At 39.5% G+C, this 25,812-nt stretch overlaps 1 protein-coding gene across 4 annotated transcripts in view; it reads left to right on the plus strand.

Moving 5' to 3' along the window:
- The window catches only part of dmxl2 (Dmx like 2), a 95,377-nt gene that overhangs the window by 12,230 nt on the left and 57,335 nt on the right, over positions 1-25,812 (plus strand). For all 4 annotated transcript variants that reach the window (XM_033050386.1, XM_033050387.1, XM_033050388.1 and 1 more), the window contains exons 2-9: positions 7,279-7,404; positions 9,563-9,634; positions 13,550-13,628; positions 16,346-16,484; positions 18,394-18,460; positions 18,643-18,821; positions 22,323-22,506; positions 23,904-24,075. In XM_033050386.1, the coding sequence (XP_032906277.1) occupies positions 7,279-7,404; positions 9,563-9,634; positions 13,550-13,628; positions 16,346-16,484; positions 18,394-18,460; positions 18,643-18,821; positions 22,323-22,506; positions 23,904-24,075 (1,018 nt within the window). The remainder of the gene's footprint in view (positions 1-7,278; positions 7,405-9,562; positions 9,635-13,549; positions 13,629-16,345; positions 16,485-18,393; positions 18,461-18,642; positions 18,822-22,322; positions 22,507-23,903; positions 24,076-25,812) is intronic.

Here is a 25,812-nt window from a genome sequence, read left to right on the forward strand (position 1 = left end):
CACTAGATCCAAATCAAAATGTAGGAAAATCGTAGACATCCAAGGCTGTAATTATGTTCCCTGTTATTTTGTGGTTCAATAGTCCCTGATCAGAAGGTAGAATTAATAACATTTTATTAATTGTCACAGAAGATTGCTGTAATTTTCCTTGTGGATTAGAAAGCTTTTGAAATCTTGGCATATTATCCATCTGTACCTGTTAAAGAAACAGGATTTGAAAGTTACACTAAATGTGTGACAACTGTACGTGTGAACCAGTCCCCAGGCTAGGCGTCCGAATGTAGAAATCATTGTTGGGTAATTCACACTCAAACTATTGCACTAATAAACTGGAAAGTCTTAATCTAAATAGTTTAATATGACTGTAATTAACCAGTTGCACTTTTTTTGGGAAATTATTTTGAGCTCATTGTTATTTGGGAGAATGAAACAACTTTAAAATGTATTTTGCAGTCCTAGCTACGAATGTCCTAGTGATCACCAGAAATTTTACATTCACTTTTATATTTGAGAAGTCAGGAGAAATCTGAAGATGATTTTATTCTGTAGCAACTATAGTGCTTAAAGGCCTATAATTTGCTACCTGCCATGGCACTGGTGGATCAGCAGATGTTTTGGTTCCAAACCACATCTAGGGAATACCAAAGGGCTAATGCACTCTCAAATTGGATTTGTACAAGGAAAAGCCTTTTCTTTGACAGCGTGGAGTAGGCAAATTAATGTGAACAGATCTGGGGGCTGTGTTGAGGGGAAGAAGAGTGGCTCCTAGGCACATGAGTGAATGTCAGGCATTTTATTTGAAATAGAGGTATTAAGTTAGTCATGGGCAGGCATTAAGAATTGGTGTTCACACTTGAGGATCCTTAAGGTTGAACAGAGGATTGTTTTCAGAATTCAGGGCAGTTGGGAGTGGATAAGCTGTGAAACAAATAAGGAATAGGGTTAGAGATTGTTGTGAGAGATTTTTTAGTTGATTCAGGTAGCAGTAGATTGGCCGAGGATGTGTTGGATGGGGAATGTGACCTGGGAAGATAAGAATTTGGGTGGGATAGGAGCCCTGAGGGAGGTAAAACCAGTTAAGAAAATTACTTAAATAACAAAAGTTCATTTAAATTGTCAGGCATCCTGAGTGGACCATGGACTGGGCGGGTGTGGAAAAATGTACAAATGATATTCAGATCTGCAGTGCAAGTTATTGGACGCATGTAACATATCCAAGGCTCTCTGATCATAATTAAAAAGGTCTCGGAACAAAATTCCAGAGTTATGTTAGAGATTCCTAAGTTTCTACTGTAACTCTTACCAGCGAAGATGTAGTTAATCGAATGGCTTATAACCATCTGGAAGAAATCAGTGAGGTATCTACCATAAGTAGGGCCGTAGAAGCATACTGTTGAGATTTTAACCCCCAAGGGCCTTGGCAGCTTATAAAGGAGGGGCCGGAGCTTTGCTCTTTGTCAACATTGTTAAGTTTTGAAAGTCTGTGTTAAAATTTAAATCTTTAAATTCTTTAATGTTTAGAGGATAATCTAAATGAATTAAGCTAAGAAATAAATAATTTTTATTTATGAAGAAGGGTCTCGACCCGAAACATCACCCATTCCTTCTCTCCAGAGATGCTGCCTGTCCCTTTGAGTTACTCCAGCATTTTGTGTCTACCTTCGATTTAATCAGCATCTGCAGTTCTTTCCTACACATAAGAAATAAATAAACTATATTAAAACAATTAATATTGCCGGATAGCAATTTACAAAGCACTTTCTAGGTAATGTTTTCATTTTTTTTTAAATAAATGTCTCCATTATGAATGCTGGACAGCAAAAAATTCACACATACCCCAGTCTAAAAGCAACAAAATAAAAACTAAAATTGTTGAGACCTTTTTTTATGGAATTGGATCATCCATCAATGTTTTCCACTTAGTGATAATGTGCTATTGATAGCTAATTAACTTTATTTTTTTTCACTCCTAACATCTATATGATAACATGCTCCAGTACAGAATCGCATAGGGTTGGTTGACAGATGGCTCTCAGCAGCAGGGTGGATTCAGTAGAAACGGTGCTGATTAAAGAAGCAGAGTGATTTACAGGCATATTATGATTTTTATTTTTACTCTTGTTTAGACAAGTGATTTTTTTTCTCTCTGTAACATAGGACACATTCTGTTTGACATGTTTATTGATGACAGGAACCAAAGGTTATTTTGAATGCAGCAGCGAATTAACATTGTGGGAAGCAATTGGATATAAAATTCAAATATACTTTTTAGAGAGAGAAACTCATTTTCTTATTTCTTCAATTGAGTTTTGTTGCAAATATGACTACATTCATATATTTCTGAACTGGTTATCGATTCCTTGTTCTTTCTATTATTGCTGCAGCTTACCTCTCCACTTTAGCTGCAGTGACTTAAAGGATATTATCTTCAACTGTTGTCACTATCAGTTTGTGGTTAAACGTACTTTCTTGTGGCTTAACGCATTGTTCAGATTATTTTATAATTCTGTAACTTCCTTTAGCAAGGAATGTTGGATGCAGCATTTTGAGTTTCAGTGGCAACATTTATTTTGAATGCAATTGCAGAATATAAGCTGATTGTTAATCTTTGCTTGTAATGTACACAACATTCTTTAGAATGTACAATAATTCTGTGCACGTTGCTATATTTAAAGGTACATTTTAGATAAAATTATGACCATTATTTTCAATTGCCTTCTTTCTTTCTGTTGGATTCATTGCCACTATTTCAGGTTCAATATAGAGTGCAGAAATAACCTTTTGTTTCTGCAATGAAAGCCATTTAAAATCCTTTTCCTGTCCTACCCCCACCTTTAATGGCAAATGACCAGCTCATAACCTCTGCTTTAGCTTTTTTTTAAATTACATAAAATTATGAGAGACAGAGATGGGGTAAATAGAATCTCTCCTCCAGGGTGGAAATGTCAGACTTGAGTGCATAGCTTTAAGATGAGATGGGCAAAGTTTAAAGGAAATGTGTAGGGCATGTGTTTTTACACAGAGTTGCGGGTGCCTGGAATGTGTTGCCAGTTGTGATGGTGGAGGCAGATGCAAGATAAGCGTTTCAGAAGCTTTTAGATAGGCACATGGATATGAAGGGATATGGATCATATGTAGGCAGATGTGGTTAGGTCATCTTGGCATAATTTTCGATAAAGACATTGTGGGCTAAAGGTTATGTTCCCATGCTGTACTTTTTTATGTTTTTGTTTCTCCCTTGCATTAGATTCCATGCTAATCTATCTAGGTATTGTTAAAGATCTCTGCTAATGTCTTTCTTTATTCCCCAGCTGTATGTCATCATATTGGGAAGCTCCCTGATGACATTGGCAGGGCACAGTGGTGCAGCAGTAGAGTTGCTGCTTTACTGCGCCAGAGACTCGGGTCCGATCCTGACTACTGCTTCTGTTTGTATGGAGTTTGTACATTCCCCCTGTGACTGTCTGGGTTTTCTCCGGGTGCTCCGGTTTCCTCCCACACTCCAAAGACGTACAGGTTTGTAGGCTAATTGGCTTTGGTAAAAAATTAGAAATTGTCCCTAGCTTGTAGGATAGTGCTAGTGTACGGAGTGATCAGGGCAGACTCGGTGGGTCGAAGGGCCTGTTTCCATGCCATATCTTTAATGTACTGAAAAAAGTATATTGAAACTATACAGTACTTTTGAAAAGAAGAATATAGTAGAGGTATATGCTAATTGGCTCGTATAAAGTAGGATGGAAAAGACTTGCGTAGAATATAAAGATAGGTATTGTTTTGATTCTAAGCTTTAGATTAAATGTAACCAATTTATCTGAAGATGATAATAAAATGATGTCCTGGACAAGTACATGGGTCTGCTTTCTTCAGCAGCTGACCTTTTTCAAATTTATCCAAGCATAATTAAGATTATTGGTCCAGGTCTAGAACTACAAGCCAAAACAGAAAATGCTGAAATATTCAGCAGCTCGAGCAGCGTCTGTGGGAAGAGAAACAGGAGGATATCATTCCTTATTCAGCACTAAATCTGGCAATGCTCAATATCGAGGGATACCCTGGCAGCTAGGTGTGTTCAAGAGAGTCAAGAGTGTTTTATTGTCATATGTCCCAGATGAAATTCTTACTTGCTGCAGCACAACAGAATATATCATCCTTCCTCTTCCAAAGTCCACAATTAATGAGGAAGAGTTATTTCTCCCAATTCGTGTGGTCTGTGGATGAAGAAGTCAAGGATCCATTTGTAGAGGGATGCGCAGAGACTCGTGATTACTGATGTTATCTGCATGTGTGCGTTTAGCATTTGAGGATATATATGTCAACATTAACATAATCACTTGGTAATTCAAAATAATGCAAAACTACCTGAATTTGTTGCTGAATTAGCAATCCAGTGGCCAAGGCAAACAATCCATTAAATCATAGAACCGTGCAGCACTGATACAGGCCCTATCGGCCCACTTCCATGCTAATTCCATTTACTTGTGTTAGGCTTTATCTCCCTATGCCTTTCCTATCAAAGTATGTATTCAAATGCCTTTTAAATGTTGTAATTGTATCCTCCTCTATCACCTGCTAGCGCCGCTTGTTCTAGATATTCACCACTCTGTGTGGAAAAACTAACTCCTCAGATCTCCTATAAACCCCCCCCCCCCCCCCCCCCCCCCCCCCCCACCCCCCTCTCACTTTAAACATATGCTCCTCGTTCTAGATTTCCTCTATCCTGTGGGGCGGGTGGGAACTCTGTCTATCTAGCCTATCTATGCTTATAATTTTGTAAACTTCAGTAAGTGACCTCTCAACCTCTTGAGTTCCAGTGAGAATATACCTAGACTATTCAATCCCTTCTCATAACTGCACCAATCCATTCCAGGTTGTATCCCGTGAATCCTCCCACTTCAGCCCCATTAATGCCAATTGGGGCATGTATTTCACAACGCTTCCTGGAGTTGATAGCAAGTTCATCTTGTTGACATCGAGGAAGAGGTTGTTGCCCTGACACCATGTTAGGAAATTCCCTTAATAGGAAGTTCCCTGCAATAACTTGTTACCCAACATCATTGTGATCTGAAAAGGCAAGTTCCTTGTGAAATGTCAGGGCCTTGGGTGTGCCAGAATGATCCCAGGAATGCGTAAGAATGATAAGCGTTTATTGGCACTGGGCCTGTGCTTGCTGAAGTTTGGAAGAATGAGGGGGGACCTCATTGAAGCTTACAAAATGGTTAAAGGCCTGGATAGAGTGGCTGTGGAGAGGATGTTTCCACTAGTGGGAGAGTCTAGGACCAGAGGGCACAGCCTCAGAATTAAAGGACTTTCCTTTAGGCAAAAGATGAGGAGGAATTTCTTTAATCAGAGGGTGGTGAATCTGTGGAATTCTTAGCCACAGAAGGCTGTGGAGGCCATCAGTGGATATTTTTAAGGCGGCGATAGATAGATTCTTGATTAGTACGGGTGTCAGGGGCTATGGGGAGAGGCAGGAGAATGGGGTTAAGAGGGAGAGATAGATCAGCCATGATTGAATGGCGGAGTAGACGTGATGGGCCGAATAGCCTAATTCTACTCCTATCATTATGAGAAAAAACCGTAGCTATGAAACGGTCAGCAAAAAGCAGGTGGTCAAGATGCATCTCCCCTGTCATTATTAACTCAAACGTGTCAAGAACTTGTCAGGCCATTCAGAACATACAAAAACAAAAATCAATTGAAAACGTAACCAATTGCAACAAGTTTTAAAAAAAAAATTTTACCAATTTCCTTGTCCTAATCCCTTGCAGCCATTCCTCTCCATTGAAATGTATGGACATGCTGTTCCTATACTCATCCAACTAGCTTTTGTATTAGAAATCTGCAGCGTCTGTTTTATTGCCACTGATGTAGTATGGAGCAGAGTCAGGGAACTATCTGTGAAGCTCCGCCAGCATATTTGGGACCTGGTTTGTGCAGAGATCATGACCATGGTGAGGAACTGAGGGATGCTGCCAGTTGCCTGTGCCCCTGCTAGCATTTTCAAGCAACTTCCAGTTATTTTCAGGCAATAAGTTCTAAGCAGCTCCTAATCGTCCAATTTCTGGCACTACTGGACCTGCTGCAATGTCTTGGGTTGCAGCCTTCATCCCCTGTCACCCTCTCCAACATAGAAGATTGCTGCATACTGGAAATAAGCACTTGAACCAGATGGATGCTATCGTCCAACTTTAGACATTAAGCCAGTTTTTTTGGATATTCCTTCTGCTGCTTTTAAATGTAGACTTGATTATTCAATGTGTGGCAGGATAGATTAACGCAGTAGGAACAAAATTGAAAATGAGTGATAATCCAGAAGTACAATAATAACAATAGTTATTTGAACCCAGGCATAGCTGAGGTAGAATAGAATAAATATAATAAAAATTAGAAAAAAAACGCCGAAGTTTAAGTTTAAAGAGGTTTGATAGAACATAGAACAGTACAGCACAGTCTGTGCCGAACATGATGCCAAGACTATCACTTCTCTACCAACCCAAGCACAACCCATATCTCACCGTTCCCCTGTATTTGCATTTTTGTTCCAGTGTGTTCCAGGCACTCACCACCTTCTGTGTCCCCTACTTCATAAAACATATAACATAGAACAGTACAGCATAGGAACGGGATCTACGGCGCACAATGTTTGCGCTTAACAGGATGTCAAGTTAAACTGATCTTGTCTGTCTGCACATGATCCATATTCCTCTAATCAGAGCAATTCCATGTGCCTATCCAAAAGCCTCTTAAACACTGCTGTTGTATCTATCTCCACCACCACCTCTGGCAATGTGTTCTAAGTCACCTCCACTCTCGTGTTTTTAATAAAATAAAATAAAAACTGGCCTCTCACTACTCCATTAAACTTTCCCCCTCTCGCCTTCTAGTGTTGGGCATTTCCACTCTGGGGTTGTGGGGGGGGGGGGGGGGGGGGGGGAGGAGGGTTCACCCTATCTATGCCATGTGCGAAATGTATGTGTGTAGAAATGTATGATAGATACTGTTTTTACGTGCAATATTATTGGGTATTATTAGTGGCTATGGATGTGCACATAAGTATTCATTGAATACACGAGGAATATTTAAAAATAAGTATTAACTATTTTTCACGTTTTGTCAGAGTTGCTGTCTTGATGATTGAGATTTAACATTAGCTTCACGTCATCATTATTCTTTTTTTTTAAACATACTTCATTCCTCCCTTGATTTTATGAAACCATGTGGCAGAAAATGTTTGAAATTCATTAATTGGTTCTTGTGATTTCTGCCTTGCTTTGACAGGCCTACGCTTCAGGTTGCGACATTGTCATTCTTGGAAGTGACTTTGAATGTGTTCAGATCATCCCTGGTGCTAAACATGGAAACATCCAAGTTGGTTGTGTGGAATGTTCCCTTCAGCAAGGCCGGGTAAATTATTGTTTTATGACTAATCCCTGTAATGCATGGGTGACGTTTATGCCATATTTTAAAGTTTTATTATTTTACTTTACCTTCTGTTTGCATTCTGCAATTTAGTGCACGTTCTGGATTTAGTACACGTTAACACTTTATTTACAGTTATTTTAGTTCAAATGTTCTAATTCGTATGTTATTTAAGAAATATGAAATGGGTAACATTAGAATTTAGGGAGAGTTATCCACCGAGGTAAAGTTGCAGTTTTTGTGAGGTGGAAACAGCTCAAGCAGAAGATAGCTTACCGGTTAGGATTAACCCTACCAAAGCAAGATTGTGATCATCTGGGTTGTCTAGAATGAGTGAGGACTCCCAGCCTTGAGCAAATCTAGTCGGCGAATTGATACTGCACAGTTCCATGGAACTCTGCACATTCTATGTGATTTCAACATTAAATTATCAATTCTTCCCTCGTGATTTGACTTGGGTCAGAGCGTCCATCTGAATTCTGCCATCTTAGAGCTACCTTTACTCAAGGCTAAAGAGGCCTGAACTGATCCCTATGATGATAACACAGGTAGTCATTTGGCCCTTTGGAACCATGTTAACACCCAGGGGAGGATAGTTTAGTTTAGAGATGCAGTGTGGAAACAGGCCCTTCAGCCCACCAAGTCCACGCCGACCAGCAATCATCCATACACTAGTTCTATCCTACACATTAGGGACAATTTCCAGAAGCCAATTAACCCACAAACCTGTATGTCTGTGGAATGTGGGAGGAAACCTGAACACCTGTACAAACCCCACTTGGTCACAGGGAGAACATACAAACTCCGTACAGACAGCACCTGAGGTTAGGATCGAACCTGGAACTCTGGCGCTGTAAGGCAGCAAATCTACCGCTGTGCCGCCCATTACTGGCCTTATAATACCACAATTATGGAGTATCCTAATATTGCCATTTCACTCCCCCATTATTTTCTTGCACCCTCTGCAACTTATTTTCTCTCACCCATGTCAATTAATTCTCCCTAGATTCTTTGTGCCATTAATGTACATTAAGGTATAATTTACAATAGCCAATTAACCTACTTGCATGTCATGGGCCATCGGAACACCTGCAGGACACACCTGCAAACACTTCTTTGCCCTTAGCCTGCTGGGGATACTTGCCAGTTGTTGAGTTGATGTATGTGCTTAAACCTACCGCAGATGTGACGTACTTCTTATAAGCAATGTGGTGAGTAGCACGATTTGTCATAAAATGCAAGACACTTGCCAAGTTTCTGCTGCTCAACATGGAATGGCACTCTATCTTGAATGCTAGATTTGTGGCTTGGACGTGCCGAGGAGCTTCAATTGGTGCTTATTATCCAGTGAATGTATACCAAACCTACATGGATGTGAGCTTGCAAAAAAATGTGTAGGAAAGAACTGCAAATGCAGGTTTAAATCAAAGGTAGACACAAAATGCTGGAGTAACTCGGCGGGACAGGCAGCATCTCTGGAGAGAAGGAATGGGTGACGTTTCGGGTCGAGACCCTTCTTCAGACGGGTCTCTGAAGAAGGGTCTCGACCCGAAACGTCACCCATTCCTTCTTTCCAGAGATGCTGCCTGTTCCGCTGAATTACTCCAGCATGGATGTGAGCTTGTTGTTTAATACTCTTTCAGATAATGCTTTCCACCAGCTGTTGGCTCATTGCAAGTTATATAAGGCTTCAATGTGACTGAAGAACCAACACAAAGGATTCTGTTTTTCATCTTTTTTTATCCTAAAGATATAATTATCCAATACAAGTTCTCCCTAGATTACAAGTTTCTGAATTCTGTTTCTGTGAACTTTTTGTGACTCAAATAGTTCACAAGATGGAAATGTGGCTGCAAAGAGAATTCCAGATGCCTGCAGCCGACAAATCCATCCCACTGATCTCCCAAATACTCATATGTACAGCTTGTACGCATGTCAGATGTTTGTGAACTGTAGAGTGAATAGGCTCGGAGAAAATTCAAATTGTTATGAGTATGACAAATTGGGTACACTGATAATACATAACCTGCTATACACTGTATTGAATTTACATTATTTCCAGAACTTTATGATGTTTCTGTTCCATTTAGATGATCAAAGGTTCATACAGTGGATAAATAAGTTTTAATTGTGTTATTTCTAGATTGCTGCTTCTTATGGAAACACCGTTTGCATTTTTGAGCCCGTACCATTAAGGCATTACAAAAGAAAACTTGTGAGTATTATCACGTATTCCAGTTATTCTTTGAAAATGTTACAATATAATCTTTTATTTTCCTCAGGGTAAATTTTATACTTTGTATATAGTTTTTAGAGCTTGTTGTTTTTGTTTTTTTTGCATCATCTAGAATTATCTAGAGAAGAAAAACTCAAATAGAAGAGACTTGTCTGTTTCAAGTGCTGTCTGGTATAGAGTTGGAAAAATCACATTTTCATAATTTGACAAATATGAAGCATGCCAAGGACAACTCTTCTTTGTCAAAGCTCCCAGCAAACGATCTTTCCAAGAAATGGTGTGAACATGCCTGATTGTGTTCAGTTGGGTCTGAACTCTTTCTGTAGCTCTGTATTCCTTCAGTTTTTGTGGCTGAGCCATATTAAACTCGATAAAACATTTTTTCAGTAAAATGTTTAACTGTTGCTTCAAACCCTGTGTTATTTGGTCAACTGCAATATGGGAGTGGATATCCTAGAATATGTGGTGCTGAGGTAAGCGATCAGCCACAAACTTATTGAATGACAGACCAAGCAAGGGGCTGAATGGCTTCCTTTTCTAATTCTGTTCTAATTGCTAACAAATTGGTATAATATTAGGTCAAGAAGGACAATAGATATCACCATTTTTATAGTACATCTATAATATCCAACCTGATGAGTTTTCGATCTTTATAGATTTACAGTGGATAAATTAGTTTCCAAAGCATAAACGATGCAAATGACCTCCAAAATGCACCAAAACTATCTTTCAATTTTAATCTCCGTGAAGTACAGCAATAGATTCCGTGTGTTGTGCTGCCCCACGTCACATCCTCTCGGTTTAGAATTTTTGACAATTTCCTTAACTTTGTTGCTTCTAAGTAAAGATAAGGTACCATGTTGATAATTATGATGTGTCGGTTGTTCTGTTTTTGTACTATATATTCCTATAATAATAATTCCTTTGTCATTGTCAGTACATGTGTGGAAATATAGTGAAATACTTGACAGTTTATTGAATTTAAAAAATGGAAGCCTGCTTCTGTTTGTGATTTAATGATATATGGATATCCATTGCAAGACCAGCATTTATTGGCCGCACTATAATTGTTGACTATTTGGATATCTTGAAATCATTCTGGGTTAAATTTTCTGAAAATTAACCTGGTTGAAATGTATTCAAAATGTAGCCTGAACCAAAAGGGTGGACTGACCACAAAGTCTGAGAGTCATACAACATTCAAATAGGCCTTTAGGCCCAACTCATCCATGTTGACAAAGATGTCCCATCTAACTGAGCACTACTCCTGAAGTTAATACATTGTTTTGAAAAATACCAGCACAACAATCTTTTTCCCAGGGTAGCGGAGTTCAAAACTAGAAAGCAAGGGTTTAAGAGACCTGAGGAGCATTTTCTGCACACAGAGGGTAGTATGTATATGCAATGAGCAGCCAGAGGGAGTGCTGGCGGCAGATACAATGGCAAAGTTTAAAATACATTTATGCAGGTACATAGATAGGAAAGTTCTTGAGCTGTGTGGGCCAAGTGCAGGCGAACCAGACTAGCTCAATTATGAAATCTGGTCAGTAGGGACAGTTGGGCCGAAACACCTGTTCTCATGCCATATGATTATATAACCACTTTCTAAATAACTCCCTCCAACTTTACCAAAGTACAAAACGAAAAAAAAGTATTTGAGAACCTAAAAGTAATTCTAATCAAAGCTGTATAGTGTATGTTGAGCTGGATTTTTCCTTCAGCAATGATGGAAAAGCATCAGTAGATTACCTTAAAAGATAGTTGACCTGATGTTTCAAGGCCTTAAATATTCTCTAATTTGACATGTTTTTTAGTGCGCTGCTCTCTGCAGGGTTCACTGTCATCCGTGCTTTGAGGTTCTGGCCAGCAGGTGGTGATGCATCCTTTACCATACATTATCCCCCAGTCACCTTTTGACATGACTCTGCTTTATATTGTTGAAACTTGTGGAGAAAGATACTGTTCGTTGGTTTGCCTTGCTACACTGTATTTTTCAAAATATGCTGAATTAATACTGTGGAGAATACAAAAAGATGTCTAAATCGTAAGACTATGCTCAATATCTGTTTCTCAGTAAATATCAGATGTTTAGCCTAGTTTATTGTCACGTGTACAGAGGTACAGCGAAAAGTTTTTTGTTGCATGCTGTCCAGTCAGCGGAAAGACTATACATGATTATAATCAAGCCATTCACAGTGTACAAGTACAGATTAAAGGGAATAATGTTTAAGGCAAGATAAAGTCCAGTAAAGTCAGAGGGTCTCCAATGAAGTAGATGGTAGATCAGGACAGCTCTCTATTTGATGATAGGATGGGTCAGTTGCCTGATAACAGTTGGGAAGAAACTGTCTCTGAATCTGGAGGTACTTCTCTACCTCTTGCCTGGAGGTTGAGGGAGGTGTCCAGTGTGAGACTCATCCTTGATTATGCTGGTGGCCTTACCGAGGCAGCGTGAAGTGTAGATGGAGTCAATGGAAAGGAGGTTGGTTGGAGTCTGGACTGCGTCCACCATTCTTGCAGTCTTGGCTGGAAATGTTCTCAAACCATGCTGTGATGCATCCCGATAAAATGCTTTCTACAACTCATCTGTAGAAGACGGCGAGAGATGTTGGGGCATGCTGAACTTCACAAGCCTTTTAAGGAAGAAGAGGCTTTGGTGTGCTTTCGTGGTCATTGCTTCAATATGGCAGAGTCAGGACATGTTGCTGCTGTACTTTGCCCTATTATAATATGTTAATGATTGAGTCTGACCCAATAAATTTGTGACACCACATTGTGAATAGACTCTGCTGTGGAACTTGTGTATAACTTCAATGTCTAATACATTCACACCTGCCCCATGCTTGCCTCATGCCCTGTTTGCAGCCAGTAGCAGATTCTGGCACAGTGGTAACTGTAAATTGTACGGGGTGCCAACATCCGATTTGGTAGCCGAGAGTGTGAATTCTAATGATAGTACATCTTCATTACTGTTTTCCTGTTCTGCCATCTCTGTTGAAATGAAAGGGTTACAGCATGAAAATGGGCCCTTCAGCCCAACTTGCCCATGCTGACCAAGATGTCCCATCTAGTCCCACCTGCCTGCAATTGGCCCATATCCCTTTTAACCTTTCCTATCCATGTACCTGTCCAAATGTCTTTTAAATGTTGCTATAGTTTCTGCCTCGACTGCATCCTCTGCTTGCTTGTTCCATATACCTTTCACCCTCTGTGAAAAAAGTTCCTATTACATTCTTGATTCCCTTACTCTAGCTAAAGACTGCATTCGCCTTATCTATTCCCTTCATGATTATGTTCACCTCCAAAGATCACTCCTCCTGCACTCCAAAGCCTAAAGTCCATAAAGTCCAAACATGCCCAAGCACTCCCTATAGTTCAGCCCCTAAAATCCTGGCAGCATCCTTGTAAATCATTTTTGCACTCTTTCCAGTGTAATCATTTTAAAATACATTCACTACTGTGTACTACCTTTGTAGAATCATTGAACTTTCAATACTTCAACAGGCCTTTGGAGTTAAAGTGGCATGAGCATGTGTAGAACCCCATCAATGTAAGCAAATGCACTCAACTTCATGTGCTTGTAACATGGGTCAGGGGTTCATGGATGGGAGCAGCCATGAGATTCTGAGGCATTACAATAAAGACAGCTTTCACCTGTGGATTATCATTTGATGTTAATTCATTTGGAATCTTGGATTGAGTCCAATTATTTTGATAATCTGTGAAAATCTAATTCTTACAATCTTTCCCCATGTGAATTGATTCATTATTAAAGCATCCATTGTAATTTTCATTCTGGGTTCTGTTAATCATTTAACATGATGCACTAATTTATTTACAGAAATAAAACCTGAACTATTCAATTTTGTTTTAAAACATTATCTAAAACTACAGGTCCTAAGTTATCAATGGCAAAAGAGGGGGCAGTTTTTCCTCCAATCCATGGCATACAACTTGGCCTGGGATCCACAAGGTAACTGGATCTGTTTGGTAAAATTTAAGTACTTATGACGATATACTGTGATTATTACTCTGGTTTTTTAAATAATTTTATCTATTTTTAACATAAAATTATTTTTAAAATATTATCAAGTCAAATTGAGTTTATTTTTTAATGATTTGTAAAAATATTTTTCTTAAACTGTGGTTTAAATACTTCTGTAGATTTAAATCGTTATTTCTCATAATAGAAGTCTTTATGTGCAAAGATACAGTACATTGTGCACAAATGCAGCTTCACACATAATGGAGCCCAGACACAATAGAGCTGTAATTAAATTGTTTTCTGTTTTGATGATTGAATATGTTTGGTTTGTAAATTCAAGGTATAGTGAAACTCTGATGATAAGCCAGCACCTTCAGAATGTTGGCGCCACACTAGTAGACTTTATTGACTGTTGGATGTTATTCCTTATTAATCTCCTTTACTCTTTTCACAAGCTACACAATGGTTAATAAATATTTCAATGGATTTGGTGAATTAAAGAGCACGGAATATGAGTCCTGGGGAGTGTACACTGGGTGGTGCCAGCAATGGCTGCCTCGCCAACAGTCTGTCTGCCCCTTCCTTTGTTGTTTGTATGTGTTAAATGTATGTTCTTAGTGTTCTTTAGCTTGTTTTATGTGGGGGTTGGGGGACTGGGGGAAACTTGCTCTAATTTCTTACCTCGACGGAGATGCATTATTTTTTCCCCGTATTGTATCTTCGTCCGCACTGCGGCCTAACATCGAGGAGTTGGCAGCCTTTGCTGGAGACCGACTTCGAGAGCTCCACTGTGGGAGTTCGCGGGACTTTAACATTGCGGAGCTCGCGGTGTCTGGTTAGAGACCGACTTCGGGAACTCATCGCCGCAGGAGGTTCGACCACGCCGGCTGCGGGAGCTTCAAACGCCCCGACTGCGGATGGTTTGACTACCCCGACTGTGGGAGAATAAAAGAGGAAGAAGTTTGGACTTCCATTGCCTTCCATCACAGTGAGGAACGTCACAAATCTGCTGTGATGGATGTTTATGTTAATTTTTATGTAGTTGTGTGTCTTGTTGCATTTTTTTAGTATGGCTGTATGGTAATTTCACTGTAGCTTAATTGGTACGCATGACAATACACTGACCTTGAAGCCTTGTAGGGCAGTGGGAAATAAAAATTGGTGAATTTTGGTTTCTGCCTTTCAACTTATCAAAACATGTTGAAAAATATAGGCTGTTTGGACATCTGCTCTGGCCTCAAACCTACCCATATTCCTGATCCCAGCTCCAGACATTGCTTTGGAATAGTGTAATCCCAGTCCATGCTATGGAATTCTGTCTTCGGCTGCACACCCTACTTTGCACTCTCTATCCTCGGCTCGCACAATAGACAATTGAGTGAACAAATGCTGAACTAGCGGAGTCCTCCCACACTCCAAAGACATACAGGTATGTAGGTTAATTAAACCACACTAAAGTATAGGGAATGGCCAGAGTGGCAGGCATCCTGAACGATACTTCCAGCGCACGTGGAGATGGAGGGAAGTGATGAGCTTGTGATGGACTGGGCTGTGTTCACCAGGTTCAGGCAGTCAAGAGCAGAGCAGCTGCCATACCAGGCTGAAATGCAACCTGTCAGAACACCACCTAAACACATGTAGAATTCTGGGACAATTCTCATGGATATGTCAAATCTTCTCGAGCTCTGAAGAAAGTAAATTCGCTGATGTACTTTCTTGATCAGTGTGAAGGTGCCTGGTTGGGTTGCTGGTGCAATGGATGTCTAGGAACTTAAAGCAAATGAGGGCAGGAGACTGTTGCTGAAAGATGTCGATGAAGCTTGTGGCTGGTTGATTGGTGCACACATCTAAGGACTCCATCCAGGCTAGCTGCTTCCCAAGAAATCACCCTTGTGAAAGCAGAACTGACTTCTGCAGTGGACATGTATGTGACAAAGCTAACGGGACCTGCAAATTGTCCAAGGGTGTAGGACTAGAACTAGTGTGTGGGTGATCGCTCACCGGTGTGAACACGGTGGGCCATAGAGCCAGTTTCCACGCTGTATCTCCAAACTAAAGGTTTGCCTATTTAAAACATATGAATGTTAGAATATTGGAGTTTTGCTGTACCTATAATTCTATAACTGCAGATTTTTTGATTTCCAAAGGAGAGGAAACACATTTGCATCCAGGAGGCTTGCATACATTTGCACAATTTAGTTGTAAAATGTCAGAGATTCTTAAAAGTCAATGTTGACCTTTAAAGTGATAAAACTGGCCAATTATCAACACAGCACCAGTTAGAAACTTCCTCTTATTTTAACACAAGCTTCCACATTCTTTGAAGCCAAGTATAAAGAGTTCTAGCCCACGAAGCATTTGATTAACCTGGCTCAACTAGGCAGTTGTGCAGTAAACCAGGTATCCGGTTGAGTTTGCCCACAGGGTTCTTGTGAATCTAACAATCCATGCCAAATCTTAACTCCAAAGAAATCTAGCTTATTTCTACACAACTGAATTGATTACGATAATACGTAAGTTTATATAACATTTATATTCATAACCAGCTTCTCACTGACTCATTTTATAGAGATTAATCTTGGTGGTATCTTAAGAGGAAGTAAATTGCGAAAATGAAACAAAAACAGACATTGTTGGAAACACTCAGTAATTCGTTTTAAAAGTAAGTTTGTTTTGATTGCAGTTTTCTTCCCTTTTCTGCATAGGTAATCAGTTATTGACAGCTACAGATCATCTACAGTTATGGTCGCCTCCATCATGTGATGTTCTCGAGGAAGAGAGTAGTTCTGAAGAATGCAAATTACAACCAGATTTAAATGACTGGAAATGCATCTGGCAGTGCAAGTAAGTGCCAAACTAACATGTTCAAGTTTTTGTTTGACTCTTAATTTATTGTCCTGCAGCAGTTATTTAATCTATTAGCCTGGGCATTTTGCTTTGGAATAGTGTAATATATTTTCTACTGGAGATGACAAATAAGATGTTAATAAAGATTCTCATGAAAGGTGCCACTTCTGGAAGCCACGTCTAGTTTTCTTTTTTTCTCACTATACTTCTGATGCTGGTTTTGTGTGAAGACAGTCTTCTCAGAATTTCATGAAAGGTTTACATCTTACAAAGTTTATGGCTGAAAAGCTATATCTCCATCCAAGATTTTGGCACCCCTCTAAGTGAGACTTGTGTGTGCAAGGTAATTAAGAGAGTGTAAACTGGCTTAAAATAGAACCTTGGTTTTTAGTAACATTTATACAAGTAATCAGCCCCTACAAGCTGCTGACTCATTTTGTAGGGATTAATCTTGGTGGTATTTTAAGAGGAAGTAAATCTAACTGCGAGAGTGGAACAAAAACAGGCAATGCTGGAAACACTCAGCCAGTCAGGCAGCATTTGTGAAGAAAAAAAATGTTAACATGTCTGGTTGAATTATTTTTGAATTGCAATCACTTTTGTAATACAGAATCTGCAATAGGCCATGTGGACTTGTCAAGGACCCAAAAGGAGCAACACCAGAATATTGCATCATCTATTTTAGAGTCATTTAGTTGTACAGCACGGTATCAGGCCCTTCGGAACAACTTGTCCCTGCCATCCGAGATGCCACATTTATTCCCGTACTATCTGCTTGCATTGGGCTCGTATCTCTCTAAAACTTCCCTATCCATGTACCTGTCCAATTGCCTTTTAAATGTTTAGTTTGGTTTAGTTTAGGGATACAGCATGGAAATGGGCCCTATGGCTCACCGATACATACCGATGATCGATCTAGTTCACTAGTTATAGTCCTACAGACTATGGATAATTTGCAGAAGCCAATTAATCTTCAAACCTGCACATCTTCAGAGCATGGGAAGAAATCAGAGGAAACCAATTGACATCCCTTTCTATGAAACAAAGGAAAAAGGCACAATTACTAGAAAATGTGGGTAGTGCATATTTGGATTGTCATATTATGAGAGAGTAGTGTAATTTAAAATCTACCTTTCCTATGGTGTGATTTTATTTAATACAAACTCATATTTTCTTGAGAATAATATATAAACTTACCTATGAAGTTGGACCAGTAGCAAATAACCAGTAACAAGACACTTTAAGTTTTATTGAACTTTTTAGTAATATTGAGAAGCTTTATTGCTAAATCCTTATCTTTGCATAATATGGTGGAAGAAAATTCTTTTGTGGGTATAGTAATGAATAAATTGAGGGATTTGCATTTATATTGTAGATTCCAGGATGCTATGCATCTAATAAAATAGTTTTAGTGTTTTCAGTGTTATAATGTAAATTGCCAAGTGTAGGCTCAGTAATAGATATGCGATAATAATGAAATAATATAGTGATAAATATTAGCCTGGGCATTTTACTTTGGAATAGTGTGATTGCTTTTCTCTTCACATCTACCTTGGATGACAAATAGGATGTCAGTAAGAATTCTCATCTGAAAGGTGGCAAGTATAACAGCACAATACTGCCTCAGTGTTAAAGTGTCAATCTAAATCATGTGCTTAATGCTTTAGCTTACATGAATCCTTAACATACTGACTCGAGAGCTGAGCATGCCACCACTATGTCATGGCTGACACTTTTTAAAATCTATGTCTAAAATGAATTAATAAGTTTTCAAAAATACTCTTTACTGCTCTATTTGACATAATTGACTATTGGAACAGGTACAAAATTACATAAATATTTGTGCTTAATGTTGGAATCAATTGTTTAAATGTACAACATTAATGTATTTTATTCTGCTTCTTAGGACTGCTGTTCCAATATATCTCATGAAGTGGTCCCCTGATGGTGAATATTTTGCAACAGCAGGAAAGGTAAGATTTTGACAAACACTTTTTAAAATTTGAGCAGAAGCATTGATTTTTGTTTTGGCATTAACTGTAAATAAAATGTTGAAGCAAAATTAATTAAGCTGCAGAAGTAAGATTAGGTAAGGAAGGATTTGTATTTTGCATTTGTTTATAACATGTGTGAATACATTTTGTTTTCCATGCAGGATGACTCCCTTCTGAAAGTATGGTATCTGACCATGGGCTGGAAATCTGCAGTTATAGTTGGAGAAATTCTAGGGGAAAGAAGTGTTTCTACAGCTGTAGGCTTCTCCTTTGTATATCTGGCACATCCTCGTGCAGTGACAGGATTTTCATGGCGGAAGACGAGTAAATATATGCCAAGGTTAGAGCTGTGCTTGGATTCATTATTGTAAAGGCAATTTCATATTTGTCTTTTAACATGCCGATCAGTCCAAAATTATAGGAAGGCTGCTATTGAGTGTAACTTCGAAAGAGAGCAGGGCGCTGGTGGAAATTGACATGCCACAGTGCTGGTAGAGGTTGTTTTCCCGAGTTCGGATTAAGACATGTATATTAAGCTGGTTTTGAGTTGGCAAAATTACTTAGCACAGTGATTGAGGGCAGTGGACTTGTTCTCAACTCGCTAGGTTTATTCTGGGGAAGGTCAGAGACGAGTTTGACACTTAATTAATAGTAGCTTTGTATGGATATTTGGTCTGGTGTGAGGCATGTAAATAACATGCCCTGCCTAATGTAGCTGACTGAAGAGGAATTGTTTGCTTATCCATGCATCAAGTTTGCATGATTTGTAGAGCTAAAGTAGATGACATTTTTCTCGTGCCTGGAAATACATGTTGACGACGGTTCTGGCTTCAGAAGCATTTCGGAAGGCAAAGAATTCAGCTGCCTCGAATATTATAACCTCAGTGCCAACCCTTGAGGTCTTGGTCTTTGAATTGCTTTTTCGTAGCAATGTTGGCTGTCAATGAAAGATGTGGGAAGTGGTTCACATTTTCCCAGGGCCTTGCTTTATTATTGGAGGGCAATGTGGTACAAAGGGTTTGAGGGCAGGGGTAAATTGTGGAGAAAGTGTTAGTAGAGTACCGTTTTCATGTATATGCTCCATGCTGTCGTGCTTCAATGAACATGTTGACGGTGGTTTAGAGGGCAACCACCAAGTTTGCACAAACGCAAGACCAGCGGTAATCTCTGAAAATTGTCCTTAATTCTGAACTGTGTCCTGGCAAGAGATGAGCAGGTAGATAGAAACATAGAAACATAGAAATTAGGTGCAGGAGTAGGCCATTCGGCCCTTCGAGCCTGCACCGCCATTCAATATGATCATGGCTGATCATCCAACTCAGTATCCCGTACCTGCCTTCTCTCCATACCCTCTGATCCCCTTAGCCACAAGGGCCACATCTAACTCCCTCTTAAATATAGCCAATGAACTGGCCTCGACTACCCTCTGTGGCAGGGAGTTCCAGATAGAGGAAGAGATTCAACGATGTGTTCAAATCGTGGCAACATCCCCACTGACTTCTTAGAATCTTTGGTCCAAGAATTGTCAAGTTGAAAACGAGCATTGAAGATGTTATTGATAACCTTGGCATGCTTTTGGTGCATATTGAAACCCTACATGAGTGGCAGAAGAAGTGCACCATATCAGAAACTATCCACTTGCCTTCCCTGTCAGGCACCGCCTATCCCATTAGTGGAAGAACAGTGATTCCCACATCAGCCTGCTCAGAACTCTCAAACCTAGAGTGGATGCATCATCCTTTATCCCAAGAGACCATCCAAGAAGTATAATATCAGAAGTGATGAGAATTGTGCTCCATTATAATTGCCAATCTAGTTGAATAATTTGTATTGTTGTGAACTTGAACAATAATTTGCCTGCATTATTAGTGGTTGTCTGTTATATGTGGAATTGCACCATATGGAATGGTAGAAAAGAAACAAAAACTCTTTAACAAAGGTTTTTAAAAATTCAAATACAAGAAGTGCTTTTTTTTCAATTTTATGAAATAATAAAAGCAGATGGTCATTTACTTACCACTCTAGAAATGTGACCAGTTGCTTCCCGGCACGTGTCACTTTATCATACCTAACAAGTATCTGTATCAGTTACGGATTGGATAATATCATTAAATCTGCAGTGTTGCCTAAAGGGCCTGTCCCACTTACGTGATTTTTTTCGGTGACTTGCCGGCACCCGTCATAATCGCAGCAGATTGCCGAAAATCTTCGACATGTTGAAAATCCAGCGGCGACCGGATAAAGGTGCGACTCGTTGGGCGACTTCTCACCACCAAACAGGCGTCACCCTGCGATTTTGACAATAAGCCTTAACTATTCCAAGGTTTGCCCACTAACAAAACGGGCCCAGAGTGGGACCCTGAGACTACTTGTCTGTTTTTTCCACACCCCTCCCCCACCACTCCATCCCACCATCTCCCTCAAGTCTGTCCAGGTGATCGATTTTCAAACATGAAAATGTGTAACATTCATTCAGTGACACGTGAGACATCTAAATAAGCAGCCGATGACCACCAAGTTTGCCAGTTGATGCAGTAATTCGGCAGGACCAAGATTTCCCTGCTGTCGTATGCTATATTACGAAGCATGAAAGAACAAGTGAATAGCACTAGGTACAAGGATTACATGAGAAATTGTACCTCTTACCATTTGAGACTTTCTTGGGAACCATTTGCAAAGTACACTTTTCTATCTATTATATAATGTTTTTGCACTTCTCTGGATGGTCTCGTGCACTTGGAAAGGACATTAGATATTAAAGTGCTGAAATTTAATCTCGAGGGTGGAGGGGAAACAACAGGGGAAGCTTTAATGTTCTTGTCCATGAAGCATCCATCCATATCTGATATAACAGGTCTTTGGATAGAGTTTCAGTTAAAAATAGATGCAAAATAACATTTTGCAGCCAATATAATTTGCATTGTTTTGCAAAGTTGTATTTTCAGGATTAAATTTGCTGTAAAATGCTACCAACAGTAAGAGTTATTGAGTTACAGATTTCAACATACAAGCACTCTGTTCTTAAAAAGACTAAAAATGCAGAAGTAACCCAGTGCCCAAGCAGCATCTCTGGAGAACGTGGATAGGTGATGTTTTGGGTTGGGGCCCTTTTTCAAACCTAATATAGTGGGAGGGGGAGGGGGGAGGAGCTGAAAGAGAGGAGGGGCAGGACAAAGCCTGGCGAGCAATAGGTGGATACAGGTGAGGAGGCTTTTTGATAGGCAGATGGTTGGAAAAAGGCCAGAGATGAGAAGAGAAAAGGTGTGAGATGGAGGTGAGAATTGTGAAGCCAGAGGAAGGAATGTAAGGAGAAGGGTAGAAATGAACACAAATCGGGTACGTCACAGGAAAGGGAGGGGGGTGGGGGAAGGGGGAAGGGAGGAAGGGGGAAGGGAGGAAGGATTGCTGTAGGTTGGTTATCTAAAACTGGAGAATTCAATGTTCGTACTGTTGTGTTGCAATCTACCCATGTGGAATATGAGTGCTGTTCAAGTGTTTCAGTGAAACATGGAACTGTGGTTTGCTGTTCACCAACCATCTGCTTGCTAATCCTGCACAAGATGAGACAAGGCATAAGAAGAGTATCCATTAATTTCACTGATGCAATATGTTGTAAGCATGAAGTGATTATTATGCAGGTTATGATTTTCTTTCTAGGGAAATGATTTTAGTGCATTTTAATATTTTGTTTTATTTCATTTGTTTCATGAGTGATTGTAGCTTGCTAGTGGCAGCAAGATCCGGCCTTTAGTAATCTGTGACCGAAAAATTCCTCATAAAATAGAAGGGCACTTTCGACATTGGATTTGGAGTGCCGATGATTTCACGGTTTTCTTCCCAGGAGCTCTGTGTGCAATGCGCTTCTGACTTCATGTCGAGATGGTGTCTGCCGGCTGTGGGCTGAAACATTATTGCCAGAAGATAGTCTTTTTGGAGGACAAATGGCAGAGACCACTATCAATACCTCAACCACCAGCCTTTCTCACGGTGGGAGTCAGAAAGACAAAATCCACCATGCTCTAGAGGTAATTATTTCCGAATCCAAATAAAATAGAAAGTACAGAGTAAAATAGATGTAATGTAGATGTAGTTCATTTAATGTGTATCAAATATATATTTAGTTTGTATATTCCATGCTTTGACAGCTTAATGCTCGAAGAACCTTTCAAACAAATCCTACTCTATCTGAATGTTTAAGAAGGAACTGCAGATGCTGGAAAATCGAAGGTAGACAAAAATGCTGGAGAAACTTAGCGGGTGAGGCAGCATCTATGGAGTGAAGGAAATAGGCAATGTTTCGGGTCTGAAGAAGGGTTTTCGACCCGAAACATTGCCTATTTCCTTCGCTCCATAGATGCTGCCTCACCCGCTGAGTTTCTCCAGCATGTTTGTCTACTCTAGTCCATCTGAAATTGTAGTGTATAGGAAACAAATGTGCCTATTGTTCTAACATTGAAATAAGTCTGTGTAATTTCAATGTGGTGTACTTATAAAGAAGTCACACAAACTTGAGATCCCTTGCCATCAGTATGTGCACAGTCTACTCATTCTCTTGGTGGTCTGTCAGTGTCTTTGAATATACAGTGCCCTCCATAATGTTTGGGACAAAGACCCATCATTTCTTTATTTGCCTCTGTACTCCACAATTTGAGATTTGTAATAGAAAAAATCACATGTGGTTAAAGTGCACATTGTCAGATTTTATCAAAGGGTATTTTTATACATTTGCTTTCACTATTTAAATACCCTTAAATAAAATCTCACAATGTGCACTTTAACCACATGTGATTTTTTTTCTATTACAAATCTCAAATTGTGGAGTACAGAGGCAAATAAATAAATGATGGGTCTTTGTCCCAAACATTATGGAGGTGAAAGGGGATGGAGGGTCAGGATAGTGGGTGAAATGGGTGCACTAAATATTTTTGCGTGGGCTCCCACAGACTGCAGGAGAGTAAGTCCGGAGAGTCGCAGGCCCTGATGTTTCATGCATTGCTGCTTTCATTGTACTTATTTATGTTCTCTTGTCAGTACAGTTATCCCCCCATGGTCAGACCTCAGAACACCCACCCTTCATTTTGGCTTGACTGCAGCAAACATGAGATCTGGGCTGGATCGAGAATAATAAGTTTCCTTTTTGTCAGGATTTTCAGGCAACCTTTGCCATTATATTATCCTTGGAGAAGAGCATGTTGAAAAATACTTCGCTGATAAAGGGCTGCATATATAAATAGCTTATTGAAATTTTGGCAATTGTCGCCGGTATAAATTGCTAAAATATAAGATTGTCATCAATTAGACAAGCTTAGTTGCATTTAAACTGTATTGATCCAAACTAGGTGTTTGCTAAAGCATTAATGACCTTACACTCTCACTTGAATACTTGTTCATTGATTAACTGGATTAATAATATATTTTGCAGACAATTCATCATTTGAAGCATCTCAGTGGCCGTCGCAGGTCCTCGGTCCTGACTGCCCATATGGAAGTTTTGCCAAACCAGCTTGGATCGCATGAAGTCCACAGACAAATATCGCATTATGCTAATGCACTATGTCACTTCCATATAGCGGCAAGCATTAATCCGAATACAGGTTGGAATCAATAGAACTTACTCATTTTTCCAAGTTAAGGTAATCTAAGTTATTTAAATACAAACTGACAAATCAAAGGTAAAAATAACTTTCAGTTTAGAAATTCATCTGGCTATTTTAAGAGCAGCTCCTGTGGGGTAGATTGAAAACCATGCAATGTCAGCTTTCTGGCCCAACGGCATAAAATTCCCTCCTGGTGTTTTATCTTCAATTACTTTGAAAAGTCCGAGGTTCAAGTTTCCATTCAGGCAGGGCCTTAATTTAAACCGTAAAGCCACAATCTGTTGACTTGTGCAGCAAAATTATTTGGGAAGATGTCAGCCTGGTGTGATATTCTCCAACTAAATCTGATGTGTTGTCACAGTTATGTCAGAATAGGCCACTTAAGGAATATTTCTATTCTTCAGTAAGGCTCTTTAGGTACCAGGTAGAATACAGGACTGCTTTCCTTCTCTCCAGAGGTGCTGCCTGTCCCGCTGAGTTACTCCAGCATTTTGTGTCTACCTTCGATTTAAACCAGCATCTGCAGTTCTTTCCTACCCAGGGCTGCTTTTGCTGATTTCCTACCCCGACCTTTCCCCTTCCTCCTGATAATCAATGTCTTTCACATATGTCCTTTTTCAGTAGAGATTAATACAGTGCTTCTCTTACTCCAACTGCAATCACCTCTCATTCCAATTCTACCTTTATCCCGTTTCTAGTTCCTGTCTGCCAGCATTGACATTCTTGCCAGCTTTGACTGGAGCACAACTTCAGAAATTAATAAACGACTTGGTAGATCATTTGGATATTCCATGCTCTTGTTAAAAGTGTTGTGATATTCTAATAAACTCTTGATATTTCAAGTAATAAACTCTTTTTACTGAGCTGAAATTTCAGATTTTACTTTTGGAAGTTACTGAAGTGACAATTGAGGAAAGATTATTTCTACTCTAATTATTTCAGAAGTGAATTCTATAAATTCACTTCTGAAATCTCTGACTGTTTTCGTAGATTCTCTCAAGGTTTGGTGAAAACCTAATAAATGACTGTAAATTCAGTTAGGCTTTGGACTTGTGGCATATTTTAGGTATGAGATTGTAGCAATTAGGCATTTAAGTGTCTATAAAAAAATTCCTCATGTAATACTCGTGGGTGTGTGGGTGGGTAGAGAGGGGTGGAGAAACTCCTCAAGACAAGATTGTCTACCTTCAGCGAAGGGCCATAAAAGTGACACTGGTCTTTAAGGTATTTGACACACTTGGTTGAGTGTAATTAAACTTGTGCTCACCTATAAGTTGAGGCTGGAGTTGAAGAAGAATCCATGGAAATGGAGCCGGAAATCTTTGTGGGTATGATCCGCAAAACCAATGTCTGGCTCAATGGCCATGCTGATTTGGATCTGGTGTTCTTAATATTGCTGTTACAAAGTTTTGAAACCCAGTTCTTGACAGAAAATTGCAAAGGAACTGTGCATGTTTCATCTAGCTATGAAATAATTATCTTCAAGAAAGGTATCTTGAGGTTAATTAAAATACACCAGATAGAAATGCACTTTTATTTCTCTGGCCTTTTTTTTTAGAAAATATATTTAATTTGAAAATGCTTTGAAAGCATTTGCTTAAACCAAACTGAAGCAAAATGCAGCTGCGTTCAAAATATTTTCAATTGTTCCGTTGATTTAATACTTCAGTTTGATTGAATGCAAAATGCAATTTAGATGGAGATAAATATATTTCTCGGTTTGATGTTGCACTT

Source organism: Amblyraja radiata, chromosome 34 (assembly GCF_010909765.2).
Source record: "Amblyraja radiata isolate CabotCenter1 chromosome 34, sAmbRad1.1.pri, whole genome shotgun sequence".
Classification (NCBI taxonomy): Eukaryota; Metazoa; Chordata; class Chondrichthyes; order Rajiformes; family Rajidae; genus Amblyraja; species Amblyraja radiata.